Source organism: Euleptes europaea, chromosome 8 (genome assembly GCF_029931775.1).
Source record: "Euleptes europaea isolate rEulEur1 chromosome 8, rEulEur1.hap1, whole genome shotgun sequence".
NCBI lineage: Eukaryota > Metazoa > Chordata > Lepidosauria > Squamata > Sphaerodactylidae > Euleptes > Euleptes europaea.
The window spans coordinates 23,846,697-23,874,048 of record NC_079319.1 but is presented as its reverse complement, the minus strand read 5'-3'; the positions used below and the strand labels follow the sequence as shown (position 1 = coordinate 23,874,048).

The 27,352-nt window shown below is 45.4% G+C and overlaps 1 protein-coding gene across 1 annotated transcript; it reads right to left on the bottom strand.

Moving 5' to 3' along the window:
• Positions 1 to 771: 771 nt before the first annotated feature.
• Positions 772 to 9,760, bottom strand: KLF10 (KLF transcription factor 10). Its single transcript, XM_056854358.1, has 4 exons — positions 9,715 to 9,760; positions 2,986 to 3,207; positions 1,887 to 2,793; positions 772 to 1,031 (listed from the first exon to the last, which is right to left on the bottom strand). The coding sequence occupies exons 1-4, from the start codon at positions 9,748 to 9,750 to the stop codon at positions 772 to 774; spliced, it is 1,425 nt and encodes a 474-aa protein (XP_056710336.1). The 5' UTR covers positions 9,751 to 9,760.
• Positions 9,761 to 27,352: the final 17,592 nt, after the last annotated feature.

Here is a 27,352-nt window from a genome sequence, read left to right as displayed (position 1 = left end):
ATTACATTTTAAACCAAGTGCACTGTATCAAGATTTTTAAAATTTAACAGTATAGAATGTTATTGTATAAATTAAACCATAAGTAATATAAAAGCAGATGCTTCAGAAGATGCTGAAGTACAACTAATAGTATTAATCATGATGCTTTCAAAAGGAATAGCAAAAATACTATTAGACTTGCATGAAATGGATCAACTTTGGGTGTTTTAACCCCAACCATGTGACATATCCTGAATCAATTCTATACCTAACATTTTAAGTTGGTAAAATTAGCTATACTTGATATGTTATGGGATGGAGATAAATAGGCCTAATCACAAGTCGTTCCTGATAACCAGAGTTCTACCACTCTGATGACTGGGCTTTGAAGCAAAGGAGAATGAATCAAATATTACCTGCTGCCTAAATTGAAGTTACAGCGCTTTGGTATAACTTACGTTATCTGGTTCTGTACCAGACCGTTATTCCTCTCCGGTTTTAAGCCTAAACACATACATATCGCTCTGGCTTATACCTGGTTGATTTATAGTGCACACAAGTCGTTTTCCTGTGTTTAAAGCTTCACTCTTGCTTGACACTTACATTTCTCTGTTCTCCTCACAAAAGAAACCTACTGTCCCCCTATGACTGTTTTTTTTCCCCCAGGAGTACATCAGAGTCATCACCACTGTCTGCTCTAACAACCATCAAAGGCTGACACTGTAGGACCACAGACTTATTTTGGAAGCTGGTTTGACATCAATCTAATCACAGTAACAACAGTAATCTTCTTCACTGTGCAGGTGCAGTCGTAGGTGGTACAACAATATCGTTTAGCTTGCTCACTTCCATTTGCCAGTTTGGTAGCTTCTTAGCTGATAAGTGGCGACGTGCATGTTTTGTTAAGTGATCGCTCCTCATGAACCGGCGATTGCACATAGGACAGGCGAATTTTTTCTCACCCGTGTGCGTTCTACGATGGCGAGACAGTTCATCAGAACGCGCAAACTTCCTCTCACAGCCTTTCCAACTACAACTGAATGGCTTCTCTCCTAAAATACAAACATCAGAAAACAGAGCCATTAGCATTTCTTTACTAGGAATAAATACAAATTCCTACTGCAACCATTCAAAGGGGCGGGGAAACATCTGTAAACATTTGCAGGTAGACTCAGTATCCCTAAGATTATACATATGAACAAATGCAGCCACCTTCAAGGCTAAATTCAGATAATGCTTTGAGTTAGTCTTCACCGACCATAGCTTCATTGATTGTCGCAGCAATGTTTACCAATAGGAAAAAAATGATGAGTTACTAATTATCCCCAAACCAGACATTTTTGCATGAACGTGCATAAAATGCAGTAAGGCTGCACATTACAGCTGCTCAAGAAGAAAGCAGCCTGTTCAGTCTGTGTAGAATCCCAAAGGTTCGCCTCCCACAACTACAGCAACAGGCAGGGAAAGAGGGGAGGGGCTTGGTGGTCATTTTTTCTTCTGATGCTTATTTGGAGCTGTGTGTTTTAAACTCATGTTTCCTGCCCCCTCGTTTCTGGAAGAGCGGGTAAAGCTTCAGTCTGCCTTGCTGGTTGGATTTGCTGTGAAGATTTACATTAATTCCCTCCCCCACCCCTGTGCATTTTTACTATTCCTAGCTGTGGCATGGCTAGCCACTTTCTAAAAGCCAATACAAGAATATGTTCCTTTTTCTCAGCAATGGAGAAAATGCAGTTGCTTTTTCTAGTTAATAGCGCCTTTCACCTATATAGCCTAATACATGCAAATAAAAGAACAAGTGCACTTTGGCCTCACTGGTAAGTTTTCCATAATATCAAAACCACTAAAAATCTCACCGCCAATATGGATATACAAACTTTGTTTTAAATTTCTGATATGTATAAATTTACCTGTGTGTGTTCTCACATGGGCTTTCAAATGGGAACTCTTGAAATAAGTTTTTCCACATCCTGGATAGTTACAAATATGACTTCTTATTCTCAGAGAATCAATGGGTGGAGTGATCTTTGTTGCAACAGGAGTAAAACACGGAGCAGGAGCAATGGGAGAAAGTCTGGTGCCATTAGGACTGGTCATGGGAGCTTTTGGATTCTGAACAACAGTCTGCGGCACAACAAACATAACGGTTCCTTTGGGAACCTGGGCTCCCATGTACACCATCGGCTGACAAAAGTTCGATGGCAACTGACTGCAAGGGGTGCTGGGAACCACCGCTGTCACAAGCGAGTTGTTAGCAGACAGCGGAACCATCTGGCAAACTAACGGCATCGAAGGGGCTCCTCCAGCTTGCACAGGAGATGTAGGAACTACCAGCGAAGGAGACTGCTGCGCTGACCCGTGGACTGGCAGGGTACTACTAAGCGCAGGCTGGGCAAAATGCACTGGGTTAACAGTTAGCATCGGACATCTCTTTTCTTGCACACTGGGCAGCTTGTCATTTTCAGGAAGTGTAGTATTCAGTGACACGTTTTCACGTGACGGATCTCCTCTTGCTGTAGCATTGTCCAGCGGACTTGTTTTCTTCGCGTTATCATCCTGATAATTCAGAACGCTGGCTGTTCTTGCAAGACAGGTTCTGCGATTGCAAAGCTGGGCATCTGCGGTGTGGCGAATAACGCTCGTTGCCTGAGCTTTCAGCTCTCTTGACGCAGAGACTTTTTCAGTCTCTTTAACAGCAGAGGGAGAAGCTTGACCAGACATGTCAGCAATTGACTTGCTCAGTACAGTAGATGGTGATGCTGGATGGATTGCTTGGGACATTTCAAGGTCTGAAGGGCTGTAGGGCGGAGTCAAACACTAGAAGAACAAAAACATGGTGCAGTGAGCTATCTATGCAACATAACTACTTAGTATGATCTATGAGCTGTAGAACATTGTAATCATGTGCAATACTTCAGAAGAAGTATCAAGGAATTAACTGGGGCTTACTTCTGAAAGAATGTTGGTAGGAAGGGCTATAAATAAATAAAGTAATAGAATAAAGCTTACAAAGGCTGATATTGCAGGAAAGTCAGCAGCAGGTTGCAGGTTATCCTCAAATTCTTCAGATATATCCGATGCTGGAGTTATCGGTCTCAGTTCAACATACTTCTTGAAGTCCGATTTCCAACTGCAGCTCATGGATATCAGAGCTTCCACTGCTTCAAAATCACTTTTTTCAGTGGTACTATTCCAATAACACTTTTTAACGTGCTGCTCCATTCCTTCCTCCTATGAGAAAAACGGAAATGCTTTTTAATGAACTACCACCAGCATTGTTGATGAATAGCTGACAATTGGTATTAAAAACTGTTGGATTTAACGTGTGAGGTAGCAGTCCTATACCCACTTACTTGGAATTAGCTCTAACTAAGCTCGCTAAGACTTACTCCTAAGTAAACATGCATCAGACTGGGCAGATAGAACAGTATATGGAGCAACTCCAATGTTTAAGAACTGTCCCCTTCAAAAGGACTATTTCTTTCTAGCACAGATATCATAAAGCCAGTGACTACACACAACAATTGCCCCCTGTGATTCTACAATTTAGCACTGTACTGAAGACAAATCTAAAAACCTGGTCCACAAGATAATAAAGCTACAGTTCCTAATTTTAAACCAATTATCTATTTTTATTTTTAGCAGTCAGGTCACAGCTGACTTAAGGCGACCCTGTAGGGTTTTCAAGGTAACAGACTAACAGAGGTGGTTTGCCATTGCCTGCCTCTGTGTAGTGACCCTGGACTTCCTTGGTGGTCTCCCATCCAAATACCAGCCAGGGCCAACCCTGCTTAGCTTCCACTATCTGACAAGATTGGGCTAGCCTGGGTTATTTAGGTTGTCTAAAATAGATTACAGCTGAGTATTTCAGTCCAATCAAGTTCTGATTCGATCCCACAATTAAGCAGAAGCGCTTAATTCGTTTAGGGATCAAAACCTAGAAATGCCTATCTGTCATAATATTATTTTGAAGGGTTTGTTTTTGCTGCAAGTATTTTCAACAAGCTGAAGTTTTAAATAATCAACAGAAAGGTGGTCATGTTACACCATAAAGCCATTTTTGGTGGGCTAAAACCCATATCATCAGAGGCATGAACTGTAACTTCAGTCAGTGGAATAAATACACTGTGGAGGGTTGAGGGAACTATGTGGGTTGAAAGACCATAAAATGTAAGTTTGTGAGTTCTATGCTTAACACAAACAAAACAAGCTCTGTGTTCATGCACAACAGTTATAATTCTGTATAATAGCTCTCCAGCCTACCCGACACAAAAAACTAAGTCCTTATTTTGCATACTTTAGAGGAGGGGTGTCAAACATAAGGCCAGAGGCCGTGAGAGCTCTTATCCGGCCCACGAACCAGCCACCCCCCTCCACTCTCAATCTGGGCTGGTTAGGCATGGCCCAGCCCGACCAAGTGACATCTATGCCACATCCGGCCCTTGTAACAATTGGGGAGGGGCTGTGGCTCAGTGATAGAGCATCTGCTTGGCATGCAGAAAGTCCCAGCTTCAATCCCCGGCATCTCCAGTTAAAAAGGGACTAGGTGATGTGAAAGACCTCTGCCTGAGACCTTGGAGAGCTGCTGCTGGTCTGAGTAGACAATACTGACTTTGATGGACCAAGGGTCTGATTCAGTATAAGGCAGCTCCATGTGTTCATGTGAGTTCGACACCCCTGCTTTAGAGTTTTACAACTTTGAAGCGCCCCAGTAAAGATCAGACAGTGGAATTAACAATGGATTTTTGTGCAAGATTGTTCTTTCCGCTCCAAACAGGAGTCCCTGCACACACAAAATGTGGCTACAATGCCACATCCTCATGTGTAAAGCACTTTTCAGTTGTGCCCCTGTTGCATTCACTTGGATTTTATTTATTACATTTCTTTCTTCTGTGGGAACCTGGACAATATGCACACCCAGGTGGTAACCTCACTTAGATGTATTAAGCTTCAGCAATGTTGCTGTGTCTTGCGCCTGCAAATCATGTTCTTGGTCTCTATAAGTCACAGTGGGTAGCAGTGTTAGTCTGTCTGCAGTAGTAGAAAAGAGCAAGAGTCCAGTAGCACCTTAAAGACTAACAAAAATATTTTCTGGCAGGGTATGAGCTTTCGTGAGCCACAGCTCACTTCTTCAGATACAGCTAGAATGTGAATCCATCTGTCTTTAAGTATAGGAGAGTGAATTCAGACAAGCATTAGTATGTAAATGTTAACAGTATGTAAATGTGAATAGCAGGCGTGATGGGATTAGGTGTGGTATGCAGAAGAGTCTGTGATGTCCAGGGGAGAGATGGGTGTGGAGAAATCAGCATTGGTAGTGAGCCATGAATGCAAGGTCTTTATTCAGCCCAGGTAAATGCATTGTCTTTAGTTTGAATATCAACTATAATTCAGCAGTTTCTCTTTCCAATCTCCCTTTGAAATTCCTTTGTAAGAGAACTGCTACTCTTAAATCTGCAACAGAATGTCCTGGAAGGTTGAAATGTTCTCCCACTGGTTTTTGAATATTATGGTTTCTGATGTCAGACTTATGTCCAATTAATCTTTGTCAAAGAGACTGACCTGTTTGTCCAATGTAGATTGTGGAAGGGCATTGCTGGCATAAATCACATTAGAAGATGAGCAGGAGTATGAACCTGAGATAGTATGGCTGACCTTGGTGGGTCCAGAGATGATGTTCCTAGAATCTATATGAGGGCAAAGTTGGCACCTTGGTTTGTTGCAGGCCTTGGTGCCAGAGTCCATGTTCCTGTTAAGTAGTTTATCATCATGGGTGAGAAGTTGTTTTAGGTTAGCAGGCTGTCTGCAAGCAAGAAAGGGACGCCCCCCCCCCAGAGCTTCAGCGAGGGAAGTGTCACAATCCAGCATTGGTTGTTGGCCTCTATAAGAATGTGTAAGCGCTTTTCTATTAGCTAGGGTTAACGCATTCCCATCTAGGATGCTCTTAGGCCAATACCTTCAGATCCCTAGACATGAACGCTTATGCACATGTGGTTTAAATTTGTTGGATACAATTGACCACATCCTTTTAGATTTCCCCTTCTATGTGACCCTGCGGGATAAACTGCTATTTACTTTGCTCCAGTACAAGAGATACTGGAGTAATGAAGTGAAATGCACATTTCTCTTGAGTGATCATGATCCTAAAATTACGGCTAGCGTGGCTGAATCTCTTACAGTTCTTAAAGAACAAGAAAAGTTTTATTAACCCGACTTGTAACTTATATGTATTGCCCTTTGGAGGTATATTGTTGGTTTATCTCTGCCTTTTGGTATGCCAAGAAAGGTTAATGAAATGAAGGCATGTGTAAGCGTTCCTATTAAACCGCCCCTATAAGCACCCTACGCAGGAGCCCTGTTGACTAGCCTGGGTAGAGAAGGCTATTCTCATCGAAACCTGGGAGGTGCAGAGGAAGGCCAGAGCGGCATTAGAAAAACCTCCCGCTCAGCCAGCGAGACGGGGCAGGGAGATCCTCGCTGGCAGCCGGATTCTGGAGCCGGGCCACGTTGACCTCAAGGAGCCTCCGCAGTGACTCACTCCGAACGCTCCAAACAGCACGAACTCCCCTCCCATTGGCCGCCGAGGGCAGCCAGCTCGGGAGCCGATTGGCCCGCGCCTCAGTGGGCGGGGACATGTGAACAAAGCGTGATCAGCGGCTGCTCCCCGGCGCTGGGGAAACGTGAACTGGGAATTGCCGCCCGGCGACCTTTCACCCACTTCTACCGCGCACGCGCGCCCTCCCTGCTCCGCCAGGCCCCGCCCGCCTTTCTCTCCACGCCCACGCCGGGAGGCCCGGCCAGGCAGGAAGAGACGCCGCCTGCAGCTGCCGGGAAGGGCTGGCGAAGCTCGCCCGCATGTATCGTCCGCAGCCTTCCGCCGTGCGCGGAGGCGTGGCGGGGACGCGGTGGCCTTGGACTCACGCCTCCTCCCCGCCCTTTATGATCTTTCTGCAATGCAAGCTCTCGAGACGCACCCCACCGCTTCCTGCAGCGGGATGAGAACCAATTAAAATGCCTATGCAACGGGGGTGGGTGCGTGGGGGGGACCTAGCAACTTGCACGCACCGGCTTCCTGCCCGGAAACCGGTGGGTGTCAGGCAGAAAAGGCCTATAGCTCCATGCATGCTTACACTCGCATTTCTCTGCACTTGGACATACCAGCAAGCATAGCAACGAATCGGTTTAGGCGTGCGAATGAGGCTGCGAATGAGCACGTAGCCATTGAAACCAATGAACTTAATTAATTCTGGGGTAATCGCTAACAAATGTAATAGGTTCCGCAACAATATTTCTGTATTCCATGAAGATAATTCACAGTGGGTAGCCGTGTTAGTCTGCAGTAGTAGAAAAGGGCAAGAGTCCAGTAGCACCTTAAAGACTAACAAAAATATTTTTATAGAAAAGGGCAAGAGTCCAGTAGCACCTTAAAGACTAACAAAAATATTTTTTATAGAAAAGGGCAAGAGTCCAGTAGCACCTTAAAGACTAACAAAATATTTTTATAGAAAAGGGCAAGAGTCCAGTAGCACCTTAAAGACTAACAAAAATATTTTTTATAGAAAAGGGCAAGAGTCCAGTAGCACCTTAAAGATTAAAAAAAATATTTTTGTTAGTCTTTTAAGGTGCTACTGGACTCTTGCCCTTTTCTACTTCTGTATTCCATGTACATCACGGAATTGAAGGAGGCTTGGAGGGGGGATCCCAGTCCAAATTATCTTGGCGCTGGTAAAACGGAGACCTGCTTATCTAGAGTGCTGGATCACGCGCCTTCCAACCACACTCAGTGGCGGTGGTGGAAAGAACGATGCAAAGTATGCAAAAAAAAAGGGGGGGGTTCCTGCCAAAAATGTCCCCCAAAATCCCAAAATGAGCGAGAGAACGCAAACGCAGCGTGCGAGCAGGAATGAAGCACTAGCAGCTGTTGGTTGCCGAGGGGTCCCTAGCCATCGGTGCAATTAAGGCGAGCCAGCTGCGCCCATCCGCGCGCAGCTCCTGGGCTGCAGCCTCACCTCCGCCCATCATCTCCCTTTTGCTTCCCCGCCCGCCCCTTTGGCTTCAACCCCCGCTTAGGCGCCGCCGCCTCCCTTCGCCGGACGAGCAGCATCACTCGCCCAGCCCCGTTCGACCTCCTTCGACCCGGACCTAGGCGCCCGGCCCCCCTCCCCCCGCGACCCGACGGCTGGCCTCGCCCACGGCACCCCCCCCCCCCACAGCCTCTCATCCTTCCCGCCATTAGGGCTTTCTAAGGCAGCCGCTTTCCCCGCGCCCACCCACATCCTGCCCGCCACCCCCACCCTTCTGCACGCCGCTCCCTTTCCTGAAAGACCCCGGAACCTCTCTCGCCCCTCGTGTCCTTCTACTGGGTTCACACGTGAGGCTGGCTGGGACCAAATAGCTCCCTGCGAGTTGCACTGGGCACCGTTTCTAGGCTAAACTGGGATTTTTTTTTCCTTTTGCCTCAGCCAGCGCCCTTCTTAAATCAAGCTTTGCATATTTAAATTGTTATTAGAAAAGAGCATCTACTAGAAGAGCAAGAGTCTAAAAGAGCAGGAGTCCAGTAGCACCTTAAAGCCTAACAAAAATGTTTTCTGGCAGGGTGTGAGCTTTCGTGAGCCACAGCTCCTACCCTGCCAGAAAATATTTTTGTTAATCTTTCAGGTGCTACTGGACTCTTGCTCTTTTCTACTGCTGCAGACAGACTAACACGGCGACCCACTGTGAATTAAATTATGATGATGATGCTTTTGTGCCTCGATCAATCCCGAGGGTTTCCTTCCAGTGCTTCCTTCACCCAGCTGAGTTGTCAACCCGCTCAACGCTCCCCAAGCCTGTCCCTGCCAGCTCCCACCCTTTCCAGACAGCAGGCTCTTCTTCGCATCTTTTTCTCCCGATTTGGGGCCGCCAATAACCTCTCCCTAGAAAACGGCAAAGTTTTTTTCTTTTTTTTTAAACCCATTCCCAATCCACTGGGTTGCCTTCACGCCCCGCTGCCTAGTCTCGTTGGAAACCCCAACACCAGAAACAGAACCAGTACAAAACAAAAACCACCCAAAACGGCTCCCCCCTCCATTATCCAAGGAGACCCACAATCTTTTCACCAAACCGCAGTACGAGTCTTAGATACTTCAGAAATAGTTTAAAAAAAAAAAAAAAAAAAAAACCTCACATGATACTCATTCAACAGTTTCTTCCCGCACCGCCTTTTTGGAAGAACCATCCTTTTTGCAGTAGTAGGAAAGGGCAAGAGTACAGTAGCACCTTAAAGACCAACAAGAATATTTTCTGGTAGGGTGTGAGCTTTCGGGAGCCACAGCTCACAAATATATTTTCTGGTAGGGTGTGAGCTTTCGGGAGCCACAGCTCACAAAAATATTTTCTGGTAGGGTGTGAGCTTGCGTGAGCCACAGCTCACAGAAATATTTTCTGGTAGGGTAGGAGCTTTCGTGAGCCACAGCTCACGCTGTGGCTCACGAAACCTCCTACCCTACCAGAAAATATTTTTGCTAGTCTTTAAGGGGCTACTGGACTCCTGCCCTTTTCTACTACTGCACACAGACTAACACGGCGACCCACTGGGAATCATCCTTTTTGCATTCTCCTAAACAGCCCCAAACCGCACCCCCACAAGCCATTTCCCAGAGAGAAGGTGCGTGCGTGCTTTTTCGCAGGAGCCTCCCCCCCGCCCCCATTCCGCCACCCCAATTCCATCCTGCAAGCATCAGACCCAGTTGTACTCACAGCTAGCTGGAAACTAGAAGCTCCAAAATTCAGCATGGCCTTACTGGACGCCTCTTATTTGCTGCCCCCCTTCCTCCCCTCCTGGCTGGCAGCGGCAGCTGTTGACAACCGCCTTCTCTCTCTCTCTCTCTCTCTCTCTTTCTCCCCCCGCCCCGGGCGCTCTCTGCGAGATGCTGCCTTTATTTCTCTCTTTTTGTTCCCGGGCAGCTCCCCATTCAGGCGGCGCTTCCCCCAGCGCGGCGTCGGCGAAGGCGGGCGCGGGAGGCGGCCAATCGGCGGCAAAGGTGTGTGAGGCCGCGGCCAATGGGCGAGCGGGGGCCGCGCGTGATCAGCGGCTGCCCGGCGGCGTGGAGAGGGAGTCAGCCCGGCGTGTACAAAAAGAAAAGAAAAGCCCGGCAAGCGCGTCCCGGCGCAGCCCCTGGGCCAGTCCCGTCCCTGTGGCTTGGATGACTCAGTGTCACGTCCCTCCCCGCCCCCTTCCTGCTCCGGATCTCTGTGGGAGAAGGGAGGTGGGCTACGACAAGGAGGTTTTGCTTTGTAAGGGAGACACAGGGCAGTCAGGAAGGGCAAGCCGGAATCTGTTGTCTCTTCTCCCCCCCCCCCGCTCCTCCCTTCTCATCCTGTAACTAGATAGTAGAAAAGAGCAAGAGTCCAGTAGCTCCTTAAAGACTAACAAAAATGTTTTCTGGCAGGGTGTGAGCTTTCGTGAGCCACAGCTCATACCCTGCAAGAAAATGTTTCTGTTAGTCTTTAAGGTGCTACTGGACTCTTGCTCTTTTAGACTCTTGCTCTTCTAGTAGAAAAGAGCAAGAGTCCAGTAGCACCTTAAAGACTAACAAAAATGTTTTCTGGCAGGGTGTGAGCTTTCGTGAGCCACAGCTCATACCCTGCCAGAAAATATTTTTGTTAGTCTTTAAGGTGCTACTGGACTCTTGCTCTTTTCTACTACTGCAGACAGACTAACACAGCTACCCACTGTAAGTAGATAAGCAGGGCAGATTTTGAAAAGATTTGGACCTGGCTTGCTAACCCATAGGGTTCTCCAAGCTTGCTTTCCCGAACATCATTTTCAGTCCTCCCACATCATTTTTTTATAACCCAATGAAATGGCATGCAGGATTGGAAAGTTTGCACATTGTTTGGTTGTTCCTGCTAAAAGTATTTAGAAGAAGAGTGTCAGGTTCTCCAGCCAACCTGGGCAATTCCCAAAAAGCCACTTGCTTAGACAGCCAAGTCAGAAGCAGGTAAACTTTATTGTAGAAGCATCAGGTACAGCTAAGGTAACTTGCAGGTTTCTCTACCACTTAAGGAAGAATCAAACCGGCTTACAATCATCTTCCCCTCCCCACATCAGACACCCTGAGGTAGGTGGGGCTGAGAGAGCTGTGAGTAGCCCAAGGTCACCCAGCTGGCTTCATGAGTAGGAGTGGAGGAACAAACCCAGTTCACCGGATTAGCATCCACCGCTCAGGTGGAGGTGTGGGGAATCAAACCCGGTTCTCCAGATCAGAGTCCACCGCTCCAAACCACCACTCTTAACCACTACACCATACTGGCTCTCATGAGCATTCATTTATACCCCACCTTTCTTCCTAATGGGGACCCAAAAGCAGCTTACATAATTCTCTCCTCCATTTTTCCCTTACAACAGCCCCGTGAGGTAGGTTAATTTGATAGGGCGAGGAGCCCAACAACTGAGCTGCTGTAAAACAGTGTCTCTTGCTAGAGGCACCAGCATTATTCACCTCTCTCAGGAAGGCTGTGGTGATTAAGGGGTGTGTTGATTCATGGTAGTTTGTGAAGAAAGCTTTTGGGAGAAAGAAAGGAGCCAAACTACAGGGAAGTCCCTGTAAGCTGTCTGAAAGATGTGGGGGGGGGGAGTGTAACAAAGCACATGGAGAGCAAGATTTAAGTCCAGTAGTACCGTAAAGACCAAGTAGATTTCCAGAGTATACTTTTTTGGGAGTCAAAGAACCCTTTGTCAGCATAGTGTAGTGGTTAAGAGCGGTGGCTTGGAGAGGTGGACTCTGATCTGGAGAACCGGGTTTGGGCTTGATTCCCCACTCCTCCACATGAGCAGCGGAGACTAATCTGGTGAACTGGATTTGCTTCCCCTCTCCTCCACATGAAGTCAACTGGGTGACCTTGGACTAAGTCATAGTTCTGTTAAGAGCTCTCTCAGTCCCACCTCCCTCACAAGGTGTCTGTTGTGGGGAGAGGAAGGGAAGGTGATTGTAAGCCGGTTTGATTCTGCCTTAAATAGTAGAGAAAGTCAGCATATCTTCTTCATATCTGATTAGAGGAGCTTTGACTCTTGAAAAGCTGATACCCTGGAAATCTTGTTGATCTTTAAGGAGCTACTGGACTTGAATCTTGCTCTTCTACTACAGACCAACATGGCTACCTATGTGAAAGCACATGGAAGAGCTGCCTCTGCTGAGATAGGCAAAGGTAGGGCACACCCTAGGCTCAGCAACCCACAAAGGGAACTGCCAACACGCAGTATTTGAAGACAGTTCCAGTGGGTTTAGCATTCCTTCCCTCTAAGAGAAATCTATCAGAGGTGAACTGAGTTATGTTAGGGAGAAATATGTCTGCTGCCTATCCATGTTGCCCTCCCTGGGCTTTATAATATTTACAGCTGCCCCCTTCCACACTAGTCTTTAATAGTTTGTTAAGCCAAAACCAAAATGTGGTCTGTTTAATCTCATGTATTAACGTCTGCTTTTTATTTCATATCCTCTGTAATGCTGCGCATTATCCTGGATTGAAAGGTCACTTGTGACTTCAGAAGAACCAGCATTACAGTATAAATTAAATTTTGCTTTTCTTTGTTCTTAACTACAGGTAGAGTATCCCTTATCCGGACATCCCATATCTGGACTGATCCAAAAACCGGACCCTTCAAACAGGCATGAAGGCAGATTAATGCCGTCTGCTTTCAATGTTTCCTCTCACCTAATAAAATAAAATACAGTGTACACTGCATCATAAGTGGGGACTGAAAGCCTGCCATTGTTTGTTTGTTTGTTGTTTGTCATTCTTTATTAATAGCTGATACAAGTATTCAGGTGATATAGTTACACCTTTGTTTCTGATGGTTCAGTGTACACAAAATTATTGAAAATATTGTTTAAAATTACATTCAGACTATGTGTATAAAGTGTATATAAAACATAAATGAATTTGGGTCCCATCCCCATGTTATTATGTATATGCAAAAATTCCAAAATATTCCATCCAATATATGGAAAGTTCCGAGATTCGGACCACTTCTGGTCCCAAGCAGTCCGGATAAGGGATACTCAACCTGTATATCTTCTCTCATCTTTAACCCTTTTGGAATTCTCCTTCTCTCACCACTCTGCGCAAATTCCAATATAGTGGAGGGTTTTCATGCCTTCACTTATTTCCATGCATTTTGCTAGACCAGTTTATATGCCTTGGGCATCTGGTTCCGCTGCTTCCAAAAGAAATAGACCTACTGTGAGAGCACAATCCTGTGGAATGAGAGGCACCAGGCACACCCAACTTGGCAGAGCTTTGGGCTGTTTCCATAGAAGTAGAGGACTTAGAATTATTTTCCTCTGATTAAGTATTGGTGCAATTGTTCTGTAAGCTGGCTGCCCAGTGTTGAGTAACAGACCCCTCCTCAGCATTGTGCAAGTGTATTTAATCAATACCTACTGTCTCTGAGAATCAGTGTGATATAATGGATTCAAATCTCTGTTCAACCATGATACTTGTTTGGACCACTCTCAATCAAACCTACTTTATAGGGTTATTTTAAGCATTAACGTGGAGGAGGAGAGAACCGTGTAAGCCGCCACCAGCCCCTTGGAAAAGAAGTAGGTGGGCTTCCCAAATCAGGCACCTCCTTTAAGTTCCACTGTCGCCCAGAGGAACTGGGAGGGCAAAATGACCCATTCCACCAGAGCCAGTTAAGGACAGCAATGTTAGCCAATGTTAATACTTCCATTTTGTAAGTCACTTTTCACATTTTCCGAGTTTGAAAAGTGATTAATAAATGTAATATATTAATATATTAAACTGCAGCGGTTCCCAAACTGTGCTCCATGGAGCACTTGGTGCTCTGCGAAACATTTAGTGCTCCTTGAAGAGATTGGAAAGAAAAAGACTACTGTTATTCAGTTTAGTATATAGGTGCTAGGTGCTCCATTATGAATTTCTCTTCTGAAAAGTGCTCCATGACTCAAATGTTTGGGAACCACTGCATTAAAGGATTGGTCGTACTTGCATATAGGTTTGGCATTGCAAAAGAGGTAGATGATTGTTAGTTATGGATGAGGACGTGTCTTAGATTCTAAAATTATCACAATTTACATTTGTTGTCTGCTGTATTTTTACACTATAGGTAACTGAACCCCTCTTCTGTGAGGGAGGGTTTCCTTACCCTAAATAGAAGTAGGGTTGCCACTACTGGCGGGAGGTTTTTGGGGTAGAGCCTTGAGGAGGGCAGGGTTTGGGGAGAGGAGGGACTTCAATGCCATAGAGTCCGATTGCCAAAGCGGCCATTGTCTCCAGGGGAACTGATCTCTATCGGCTGGAGATCAGTTGTAATAGCAGGAAATCTCCAGCTAGTACCAGGAAGTTGGCAACCTTAAATAGAAGTCTTGGGAAGTGTTGCTTATTCATGTTCCCCATTTCTGAGCTTTACCTGACAAAGCCCTGGAATTGAGGCAGTTGCTTCTGTTTTGAAGGAAAAACAAGCCTTTGATACCAGTTCCTCCGTTTACATTGAAGGGACATTTAGTAGTACCTATATACACATTCTGATTGTTCTCCATAACATAGCAGATTAACATAAGAAAACGTTAAGTAACAACGACATCTTGAGAATAGATTAACTTGTAGTTTTGGGTTTCTGTTTTGTCAAGCTGTGATTCCATATCACTCTAGTCTTGGCATATCTACAGGGGCTCTCAGTTTCTTTCCAGGCCCAATTCAAGGTGCTGGTATTGACCTTTAAAGCCCCATATAGCTTGGGACCAGCATATCTAAAGAATAGGGTTGCCAACCTCCAGGTACTAGCTGGAGATATCCTGCTATTACAACTGATCTCCAGCCCATGGAGATCAGTTCACCATGAGAAAATGGCTGCTTTGGCAATTGGACTCTATGGCATTGAATTATCTCCCCTCTCCAAACCACGCCATCCTCAGGCTCTGCCCCCAAAACCTCCCACCGGTTGTGAAGAGGGACCTGGCAACCCTACTGAAGAATCACTTACTCCCATAAGCATCTACTGGACCACTACAGTCATCCAATGCCCTGCTGTGGGTGGCAACCTGAAAGAAGGCCTTCTCGGTCATGGCACCAAAACTATAGAACTCTTCTCCCAGAGATATTCATCTGTCCCTTTCTCTGAAGACTTATGTTTTATCTGGTTTTCATTCTGTGATCCATCCTTCTTGCCCTATGTTGTAATTACTGTTTTTTTCTGCTTTTTAACCAATATGTATTGGTTTTAATCATTTTTATGGTATGTTTTTATAATGCTTTGTTTGTTTAAACTTTATTTCTATTTGGGTAGCAAGATGGGGTATCCTGACCTGGATGGCCCAGGCTAGCTGGATCTTGTCAGATGTTGGAAGCTAAGCAGGATCAGTCCTGGTTAGTAGACGCAGAGGCAGGCAATGGCAAACCACCTCCGAATGTCTCTTGCCGTGAAAACCCTACAGGGTTGCCATAATTCAGCTGTGACTTGACATGCACACACACACATACAGAAAGATGGGGTACAAATTTTTATAAATAAAATAATAAGTATGAGTTAAAAAATCTTAACACAATTGTTAATATTTACCTCAATCCTGAGCCTGTTCGTTCCTATGCAAGTACACTGAATTGTTGTCATATTCATTGCACCGGATTCGCAAAAAGAGGTTACTCAAGTCACTCACCCCATCCTTCAGTGTTTCTTTGTAATGTCAAAAACAGCAGGTGTTCTCACTCCTCCTTATTTCTTGGATGTTTGCATCCACTCATTTGTGTAGTCATTACGGGTACTTCCCAGTGGAATCAGTAGGAAGAAAAGGTTTCTGTAACCCATCAGGGAGAGGTATTCTCTATGCCCTTGTATGCTTTTCCATCCAGTAACGTTGTATAACTTATGTCTTTTCCCAGCCTAATTTTTCCTATACAGAAGACTTCTAAGCTGCTTTTCTCTGTTCCCCATTTCTGAGCTTTGCTGCCTTGAGCCTATAGTCAACCCCAGTTTTCTATAATGTAGCTAGATTGGAAACTAGTGTGGGCTGAACATGGTGCAGTGAAGACCTGGGAGGATGTATTTACGCTAAAGGCATATCTAATACCTGATGTGTTCTTAGTCAGTGAAAGAGCCAGTGGGGAGCAAAGAAAAGGAGCCAGTGCTAATCAGACTGTAGAAACCAAAGAGCAGAAAACAACCTCTGCTCTTAAAATTTATTTTCATCAAAATAGCCCACTGTTATTATTTTGCAGAACATTCCTTGGACAAAAAAGGAAGGAAAGGGTTTAGATAAAGAGATATTTTTTGCTCCTTTTATTTCCCCGAAGAGACTGGGAATGTATTGTGTAAATCAAAGTATTCAGATTGGGCATGCCATTTATCTCACAGATATAATTCCAGTTGTGCACGGTATAGTTAATCCGCAGGATTTGTTGTCAGCAAACTTTGTTTCTGAATTTACCGTATTTTCAGTTTTATCTCAGATCACTTGACTCCATAGGTGCCCATGATTCCTTGGGAAAGAAGTCAGTCTCTCAGCTTTTGTTCTCATCTGCAAAACAGGGTTTTTTTGCTTCACGTAGATGGTGATACTGAGGGACAGAAGGCTTATACAGCATTTTGCATTCTGAGGACACATGCCAGCAGGAATCTTCCTATACTCTTGCTTTGGCATCCTGTTACCCTGAAAGCAGGGAACATAAAGAAACCAGCGTCGGCTAAACATGATACAGTGAAGACCTGGGAGAAAGCTAAATGCACATCTGCCTGATGTTCTTTGGCAGTGAAAGAGCCAGTGCAAGAAATATTATATATTTGTCAGAATTCTAGCTCAACTGAGAGTTCCCTGGGTGGCCTTGTCTAGCTTATCCAAGGCCACCCAGAGAGTTAGGATTTTCTCCCATATTTCCCCATGTCTGATTCTAACAGAATGTTTGCACTGACTCCTCGCTGGCTGAATGCCACCTAAAAGTAGGGAGCCGCCCTTGTATCTATTTTTAAACTGTCTTCATTCTCTGTGCAGTGTTAAAAATGCCCCCAAATCTGGTGAGAGAGGACATGGAAAGAAAATTATTTTGTAGCTTGTTTCTCAAGAGAGAGTGGCACAAGACTGTCCGTGACGCCTAGTTGCTTTTATTATTATTATGGACATCTTTGATTTTCATATTTTATGTCATGTTTCCGAGAAAGCCACAAGTTCAGCCTGAAGGTCACATTCCGCTAATGTGGCAATCCTGCATTAACATGGACTTGTGTACTAAAGTGGATGGGAAAGTGCTAACTGAATATGTGTATTTTTTCCTTCTGGAAGTTACTTTTAGGTTCCAGTTTTGCAATATACATCTAAAGAGTGTTCTGATTTTAGTGAGAAATACAAGATATGTCAAATCCTAGTTCCCCCCACCCAATACTGTGTACTATGGGATTTATTACCAAGGATATATGTGTAGTGACAGCCTTGCTGACCATCACCTTTTCCAAGAATCTCCGCTGGGGCCCTGTTTATGTAAAACGAACACGTCAGTCAGCATAGCTGAGGAGGGAGAGGGAAGGCCTTTAATAACATTAGGCTGTTCTGCTCCTGAAGTATGGCCCCCAATTTTCACTTGTTCCACAGTAGTGTTGTAACCAACAGGGACCCTGCAGAAAGGAGAGGTCTCTCCTTCCCTCTTTTCTTACTCTTAATGCCCCTGGGACCCTCCCCTCCTCACATGGGGACCCCCATTTTTGATCCCTATACATGTGCACGTGTTAGCATGGGCCTGGCAATGAAAGATGGAGTCGGCATCAAACTGATATCAAAAAAACAGTGAGTCACACTGAGGGCATGAAAGAAATGTCAAGGCAGCTCCTCCATCAATCATGCGAAAGCCCATCTCCAGTGGGAAATAATTGGAGGGCTGTTTCCCCAAGGAACATGCAGCTTCCACCCTGATAATTCAATCTAATCCAACAACCTGAATATCCAAAACAATACGCAACGGACCAATCCCAACTATTTCCCCCATATTTTGATGGTTGGGCAGGAAGGTCTGTGCCCTGGCTCAGTCATGTAAACTACCCAGCCATCGATACTAACAATATCTAACCTCTAAATTTCCCCAAAATAATATTTCCAGTACAGTATTGCAAGTAAGGAAAACTCCCTTCCACAATGCTGGCAGAGACTTTCTTTTCAAACTAGTCTCCGAGCCTTTGCTAAGGGCCGTCAAGCAGTGCCCAGTCCTTCTTTAAACCAGGCCAAAGTGGTATTCTGGGCAGGTAACTTAATCACCCAAGTTGATATAATCATGCCCATATTTGGAGTTCCTTCCTCCGCCCACTCCTCTAAAACACAACCCTTCCAATAGGGTTTAGGTTTTCTGGACGGAACCCAGTCCCCTTTCTCAATGCAACCATGGATGCAATGAAAGCCACCTCTCAGCCTCCTCCCCACAACCTTTGTAGTCGGTTTGGGATCCATCGAGTTACCCCTGCTTCTTGGTTGGCCTCTTTGCTTCTCTACCTGCTTTGCTGTGCTTTCTCCTGCCGGGTCAGTTTTACACTTCCAGAGCTGCTTCCTTGCTGTCAAGGAACATGCTTGTATGTTTTTGGTGTCCCCCCCTTCTTTTAGTCTTCCCCTGTAGGCAGGTAGCTTGTTAGAGACAGCGTCAATTATTTTATTAAGGCTTTTGTTTTTCCATTCTCTAAACTGCTGTTTTACACTGCAAACTGTTTAAACCTTTTAAACTCATTTTGTCTTTTGTTTATTAAATAAAAACCTCTTTTTATTTTTGAAACCTTATTCCCCCTCATTCTTTCAAGTGCTGGTCTGAATCTCATCCTCGGTTTACACAGGGTTACAAACTTGAATATTATGTTTTTTACCCCCCCCCCCCAATAGATGTGTTTTGTCTGTGCTGGCAAGGGGATGCTTTTGCTAGTTACAGGGCCTGCACATTCATAGCGATTTGGGTAACCCCCTGCAGTAACTGCAGGACTGTTGTATCTGTTCTGCAAATGCAGTGTCACAGTCAGAGGACTTGGCTTCTGTTCCCTGCACAGTCCTTTTCACCTACACTGTTGCCAGGCCGATGAGAGAAAAAGACTTCCTTCCTCCTCTCACATTTCTTGTGACAGCAGCATTGTTGCTGCTCTCTGCAACCCTGTAAAAGGAAAAGCGATCTGTATGTGCTGCAGAGCATCTTCTGACCCTTCTGTTTACAGGGTTGTTTGCCATTGCCTTCCCCAGTCATCTACACTTTACCCCCAGCAAGCTGGGTACTCATTTTATCAACTTTGGAAGGATGGAAGGCTGAGTCAACTTTGAGCTGGCTACCTGAAACCGGACTTCCGTCAGGATCGAACTCCGGTCATGAGCAGAGCTTTGACTGCAGTTCTGCAGCTTACCACTCTGTGCCATGGGGCTGCTAGAATTCTTACTGTTGCCTAATAATTTGGTTAGAAAAGCAAAGTTACACACTACAGAGGTCAACAAGGATTAAAAGGAAAAAAAGAATTTAGCAAAAAAAGTGTATAGAATTTATGAAAAGTGAAAAACAAAAATAAATATATTTGTGTCACAGTATGACAATCACTCAGTGCCCCAATACTTAATGTGTAAAAATACTTAACTATTTACAAAGTCACGTATCAAGTCAATCATTTAGTTACACAATTGAACTTCATCCCTAGCCCCTCCACTCATTCTAAAGAGCGGTCCTAATCACCATGCCATCATTGTCCATTTTCTTCCCTGATTCTAAACTTGCCAGAAAATTTGAAGGTATGGGGGGGGGAATTCTTTGGGGATAGGGCAGGGGCGGGGAACCTTTTTCCTGCCAAGGGCCATTTGCACATTTATAACATCATTCGGGGGCCATACCAGGGTTAGATCTCCCCGTGGGGGGGGGAGAGGCTAGGGTTGCCAGGTCTCCGGCCACCACCTGGAGGTTGGCAACCCCAGGGGAGGCCACGCAGAGAAGGCCTGGAGGGCACCCCCGCTCCCCCCCTCCCAGGTGGGAGGGCAGCCAGCAGTGGGCCCGAGCAAACGAGGCGCCAGGGGGGCACAGCCTGCGGTCGATCGGCAAGGGAGGAAGGAAGGAAAACAGAGAAAGAGGAAAAAGGAGAGAGGGAGAAAGAAATGGAAAGAGGGAAAGAAAGAAGAGGACGGAGGGAGACAAAGAAAGACACAGAAAGAGAGGAAGAGAGAAAAGCCTTCCCCCCCCACACACACACACACACCCGCCAGCCCCACGTGACCTGGCTCCAGGCTCCATGCCCTCCCACCCCCAGAGTCCATAAAAGGCCCCCCGAAGCCCAATCGGCTCCTGCGCGCATGCTCTGCCGCCGGGAGCCTCTTTCCCCCCCCTCGCTGCTCAACAGCCGACAGACAGCAAGAGGGGCTTACAGTGTGCCCCGGCGTTCCTGCATGCTGCAGCTATAGGGGGCAGTCTTGGGGGAAGCGTCCCTCCTCTTGCCGACTAACAGCCGTCAGTCGGCAAGAGGAGGGCCAAAGGGCGCCGCAGCGCTCCTGCAAGCCGTGGCCCCAGGAACACCCTCAGGGAGGGCTGCCCTGTGCCGCGCCTCCATAGCGGAGCCCCAGAGCTCCCGAGGGCCACAAAAAATGTCCTCGGGGGCCGCATTCGGCCCCCGGGCCTGAGGTTCCCCATCCCTGGGATAGGGGATTGGGGGAAAATGAAAATATGCACAAAACTCTACTGGCTCATCAAGACTAAACGTATTCGGCTGCTTTAATATCAAATGCATAATTGGTAACAATGTTAGCATATATAATTGTACTTTTTGGCATATTTATGTCACTTAAAAGTATAAATGCCTTAGTTTTCTACAGGGAAAATTTCATACACACCCAATACTAGAGAGAGAGAGCTGTAAACTGCTGCAGTGTATGTTGCTTTAGCATGTGTATCTTGATCTGCTTTCACATGATTTTCTGTGTAGCTTTAACTGCCACTGTGAAACACCACCATCCCACCATTGGAGGGCTTTTTCTGACTTTTGTTTTTAAATTGCCAATTGATACATTGTTTTAGCTTGATAACAATCTCTTTGCTAGAAGAAGAAAAGTTGAATTTTATATGTCGACTTTCTCTACCACTTAAGGAAAAATCAAACTGGCTTACAATCTCCTTCCCTTCCTCTCCCTACAATAGACACCTTGTGAGGTAGGTGAGACTGAGATAAGAGAGCTGTGATTAGCCCAAGGTCACCCAGTTGGCTTCATGTGTGTGTGTGTGTGTGGGGGGGAACCAACCCTGCTCTCCAGATTAGAGTCCACTGCTTTTAACCACTACACCATGCTGTCTCTCTTCTCTTTCACCCCTTCCCTACCTCTTCTCTTCTTGACATGCCATTTTAACACCCTTTAGTTCAGCTTCCTTTGTATTTTAGATGTCAGCTTTTCAAAGCTGATGGCAGAGAAGAAGTTCCTAAATTATATTAATGTTAGTTGTGTGTTGAAATACGGTTGGTATCTGGAATAATCTTCCAAACTCCTGCTAACAAAGCTGGTATGTTTGCATTTTAAAAACACCTTTAAACTGTAATCTTTAAAAGCAAATTTGCAGTTATATTTTGAAAACTAAGTCCTCATTCTTTTGCTCCAAATATCTGGTAAGGTATTCCCTAAGTCACCAGTGTTCACAGGGGTTTTTTTTTAGATAAAGAATCCAGCCAGAAATGTTTATCTTTTGGAGGAACACCTGTTGTACCTTGCTCCTACCCACTGATCTTTCAGCACATCACCTAAAGGTGATTGTAGTGACAGTATTGCCACCATTTTCTTTTATTACATTTTTAAGAGAATCGGAGAGGGGAGTATGTTGCAGTTGAAGACTAACCGTAGCTTCTGGATCTGAATGTCTGGTTCAGGAACCTTGCAAGTCGTGAGTAAAGTTCCCATGAAACACTGATTGGTCATTACTCGGGAAACATGATGATTGCCTATCTTGTCTGTTTGGGTCTGTTATAAGCCTACAAGTTTGAGACAGGAGCTGGCTATGTATAAATTCATCAGCATCTAACAGCTCTTAGTTCTTGTCCAGTCAGCTGCCTTTCTCATGGCAATTCCTCCTACTATGTCAGTGTTACCCTGTGACAAGCGACTGAGGCTAGCCACAGCTGTTCTGCTATTGACTATTGTCCATGATATGACTCTCTGCTTTGACCAGCATTTAAAAATGTTGCACTGGAGAGATTTGATGGGGTGTCGCATTTCACTACTCATTGACAAGTTCGAAAAGCAGAGTGTTGACCATGGATCAAATGATGTTGTACTTTTTAAACCATGGATTGCCAAAAATCAGTTCACAAAGCAATTTGATTTGTCTCCAAGGAGCCTTGCCAAATGTAATACAGGTGTGCTGGAAGTTTATCTAAAGTTCCACTTGCAAAAAAAAAAAAGTGTTCAAAAAATTGTCTATGAGAGAGATTTCACACTTTGATGCTTGTACCGATTAAAACGTAGGATAGTCATTGAATGAGAGGGAGGGCATCTTGGCCATCTTCTGGTCACTAGGGGTGTGGAGGAAGAAGGTAGTTGTGAATTTCCTGCATTGTGCACGGGGTTGGACTTGATGGCCCTGGTGGTCCCTTCCAACTCTATGATTCTATGAATGCTTTTTTATTCCCCCCATTATTCAAATCTGTTCCATGGCCAGAGGTGAGCCCTGCATACATTGCCAAAACCAGTGCATGAATGGGAGTGGGGAATATCTAGCATCCTTGAGCCTTTTATTTTATTTTATTTATTTCCTCTTTTGAGGATAGGTGGAATATAAATATTTTTAAATATTTTTAAAGATAAACCCCTTATGCATAGGTTTATAAGATAAGATGCTATTCTCTTCCTACTCCTCAGTGCTGGCAGCAGCATTTCAGTTATAGTGTGGTTGTTGTGTTTTGTTTTTAATTGGGACTGACAGAACAGGGAGCGTAGTTCTTCCATTTCCTATGCACATCAAACCCTTGCTTGTTACAGTTCTTCTTGGTACTTTGTTTGGTAGTTGTCAGAGCAGATAGTTAGAAACATAGTGTTGCGGGGAATCTGAGAATCATGTGGTCCACTTGTCAGCACTTATCCCTGGCCCACGTTCTATGTTAATCATCATCCGTCAGATTGTAGCTGTACTGCAAGACTGATCAAGGTTCTTTAGTGCCAGCAGTGCTTTCATGATTCAAGAAAAACTTCAAAAGTAGTGCTGATGACTCAAGCCACTCAGCCAGATCATGTTGTTCATGGGAGGGTGGCTCTTTCCATCTTACTTGCATTCTCAGTTTGCTTGCTGGGTCATGCCAGCGTGGTGTAGTGGTTAGGAGCGGTGGACTCTAATCAGGAGAACTGGGTTTGATTCCCCGCTCCTCCACATGAGCGACAGACTCTAATCTGGTGACCTGGGTTGGTTTTCCCACTCCTACTCATTAAGCCAGCTGGGTAGACCTTGGGCTAATCACAGTTTTCTCATAACTCTCTCAGCCCCACCTTCCTCACAAGGTGTCTGTTGTGGGGAGAGGAAGGGAAGAGATTATAAGCTAGTTTGATTCTCCTTAAAAGGCAGAGAAAATCAGCATATAAAAACCAACTTCTTCTTATTCATCTTCGTGTTCCTGACATGTAAAACTCATGGGGGGCAAGCAGTTATTCAGCCTTTTTTTCCCCATTATAAAATGTAAAGCAGTGATAGGGGCTAGGGAACCACATGTGGCTGTTTAACATGTCATCTGTGGCTGTTCTGAGCACCATTCCTTAATATGGCACCTGGCCCATGTTTCAGGAAAAAGGGCAAGGCCCTTGCCTGGTGGGATTGTGGTTGGTAGGCAGTTCCCACCTTGAAACAATTGCTGCCTGCAGGCCAGGGAAGCTGTGAATCTTCCTGAGACGCCATCTTTTGCCAAAGACTGAAGTAAAGGGTCCATACACTTCAATAATCCCCCACCCTTCTCTCTACAACATTTGCAGCTGTCAAGAGGAGAGCAAGCTGGCCACAGAGGCAGAGAAAAAAACATCACCCACCAGCACAGCAGCCACCAAGGAAAAGTGCAAGTGGGCCACACAGTGGGGTGGTGGCGGTGGTGGTTTTATTTCCCTTTCTCCACCGCAAGCTTGCTCTCCTCCTGGCACCATGACAGTCTTACTCCCTCACCTGAGCTGTTGTAACTCATGCTGAAGAGGGAAGTAGAGGGCACAGAACCTTCCCATTGTAGGAACCTGCTGTGCTTGTGACGAGAGCCTTATCAAGGTTGCTCAGAGCAAGCTTGAACACATGAAGCTGCCTTATACTGAATCAGACCCTTGGTCCTTCAAACTCAGTATTGTCAGACTGGCAGCTTCACGTGTTCAAGCCTGCTCTGAGCAACCTTGATAAGTCTCAGGCTGAGGTCTCTCACGTCACCTACCTGCCTAGTCCCTTTAACTGCAGATGCTGGGGATTGAACCTGGGACCTTCTGCATGCCAAGCAGATGCTCTACCAATGAGTCACTGAGCCTTCTGCAATGGAAAGCCTTAAGATTCTTTGCTTCCCTCACTGCCTTCTTGCTCCCTCCCTGCTGTAAGGCAAAGCAGCCTTGCCCATATTGTTTTCCCCTGAACTACAAACCTCATTGGGATTAGAGGGCGAGAAGAGAGTGGGGGGTGCACAGGCTTCTGGCTGAAGGCGCCTGCTCTGAACCAACCAGCAGTGCTTGGAGTCTCCCTTCAGAATGCTGAGGGTCCAACCCAAGGAGGCTTCTGCAGTGGGAAGCCTGAACATCCCTTACTTCTGTTGCTGCCTTCCTGTTTTCTCCAGCATGAAGCAAAGCAGGCCCTGCAACTGCTGCCCAGATTTGAGCAAGCATTCTCTGTAGCAGTCATGTAGCCCTTTTGGATGACATAGGTTTGCTAACCTCCAGGTATTAGCTGGAGGTCTCCTGCTATTACATCTGATCTCCAGCCGATAGAGATCAGTTCACCTGGAGAAAATGGCTGTTTTGGCAATTGGGCTCTATGGCATTGAAGTCCCTCCCCTCTCCAAACCCCGCCCTCCTCAGGCTCCACCCCAAAAACCTCCTGCTGGTGGCAAAGAGAGACCTGGAAACCCTAGTTTGACAGCAATTGTGAACGTGGTTCTCCGTGAGCTGCAGAGTGAGTACCACTGGCGTAGGGTGATAACCATGTTTTAAAGTACGGTGGGGAACCTTTAGTAGATAGATCACTGTTAGACGTCCCTACTCCTCTGTTCTGTATGCCTTCTCACAACTCACCATGATCTCCCCCTTCATTGCAATAATCTCAGGAGTCAGTAAAATACATGCTTTCTAAATTAGATAAGTGGGGCTGTATGAAGTATTTTTTACTGTAAAGTAAAATGAAGTAAAAATGTTTTAAAAGCATGGGAAACAGCAAGGCATTTCTTTCTGCTCCTCTCCTCTCCCTTTCCTCTTTCACAGCAACTTCCTTAATCTGATCAAATTCCCACGGTTAATAGCAATCAAGGAGAAAGGAGATGTGGGTGTTCACATGCAAAAACAGGTAAGATTGTCTCTTGCAAAGTAAAACTGTTCATGTTGTTCTATCTTACTTAGGCCTTTTATGCATGGGAGGTTTTGCCTTGGATTTGCTTCTCTCTAGATTCACATTTTCCCCATCCCAATTCTCAAAACTCTGCATGGGGGATTATTTTTGAGTTTTGAGAATTGGGATGGGGGAAATGTGCATCTAGAGAGAGACAAATCCAAGGCAAAACCTCCCATGCACAAATGACCATAATAGTTTCCTCAAACAAAACCCAGGATTGGTTTTAGAGGGATATGTCCTTATACAACCTATTATGTTTGTAAAACACTGGGAACAACGTCCTCATTTCTGTCATAGTGCATTGTCTCTATCACACTGTCATCCCACCTTTTCTCCAAGAAGCCCAGGACATCAAAAATCTCCCCTCCTCTATTTTATCCTCACAACAACCCTGTGAAGTAGGCTTGGGCATACCATTTGCCTGCTTCAGGTGGGCATTCTCCTGCTGGCTGGTCTCCTCCCACCTACTCTTGCAACCAGGCCAGCTGGAGAAACAGTGGGGAGTTGAAGTGACATTGCAGTACATATCATTTGTATGTCTGGCTGAAGACCTGGGTTTTCAGCTGGACGTGATGTCAAAGCATAGTGCAATATCACGTCCATTCCTTGCCCTGCTCCAAAACTCCTAGGGGTGCCAGGTGGTTGCCTGGCATCTCTAGGTAGGCTATGCTGAGAGAAGGTAACTGGCCCAAGGATCATCCAGAGCACTGGCAGTGGAATCCTCCACTGGCAGTGAATTCCTCCACTACCTCCACTTTTTAATCACTCATTCAGTAAAGAAGTAGTTCCTTTTGCCCATCCTGAATCTCCTGGCCACCACCTTCAACAGATGCCCCCAAGTGTTAGTATTTTGGGAGAGGAAGAAAAAGTTCACTCTGTCCATCCTCTCTACACCGTGCATAATTTTATAAGCGTCTATATCTCCACCCCTCCCAAGACGTTTATTTTCTAAAAAGTCGCTGACTCTTCAGCCTTCCCTCCTTTCTCTTGAGTTTTGTAAAAATGTAGTTTGCTTTCAGTTTCTTTCTGTTATGTCACCTTATTCCCTTGCTCAAGTTGGGATTTGTTTGTTGCTGTTAATCTTTCACCGAGTCATACATTTCTTCAGGAAATAGATACAGGATTCAAGTCTGGAAAACTCATATATTACTTGGAAGTCTCGCTCCTAATCACAGATATGGGGAGTGGACAGCATGTGGATCGTATATAGATAGGGTTGCCAGGTCCCTCTTCGCAACCGGCGGGAGGTTTTTGGGGTGGAGCCTAAGGAGGGCAGGGTTTGGGGAGGGGAGGGACTTCAATGCCATAGAGTCCAATTGCCAAAGGGGCCATTTTCTCCAGGTGAACTGTTCTCTGTTGGCTGGAGATCAGTTGTAATAGCAGGAGATCTCCAGCTACTACCTGGAGGTTGGCAACCCTACATATAAACCTATACAAATATAAAAGACTGGGGCAGTGGAGGTGGGGAAAGAGTAGAACTTCCTTATTGTATGCATAAGAAGATGCAGTTTCTCACAGAGGAAGAATAATACAGAAAGAAAAGGTGTCGTCAAGTGTATTTTGGGGTTGTGTAGTGCTATTTCTCTTGCATTTGTCCTGGGAATGTTACTATTTCAGGCTTCAGCAGAGAGGAGGTGTTCACCCACAATATAACTTGCAACTAAAGGCTCAGGGGTGAATCAAGAGCAAATATGGTGACGCTTCTGGTACAAATCTCTCCTGCATAATGGCTTTAAGGTAAGCTGCTATGCCTCAGACATATGTAATATAGGATCAGAACAGAACATGGGTCAGAACATGATTTATATAGCCCAGAATTTGTTTAAAGTAATAGCCAAACAGATACCTCTGGGAA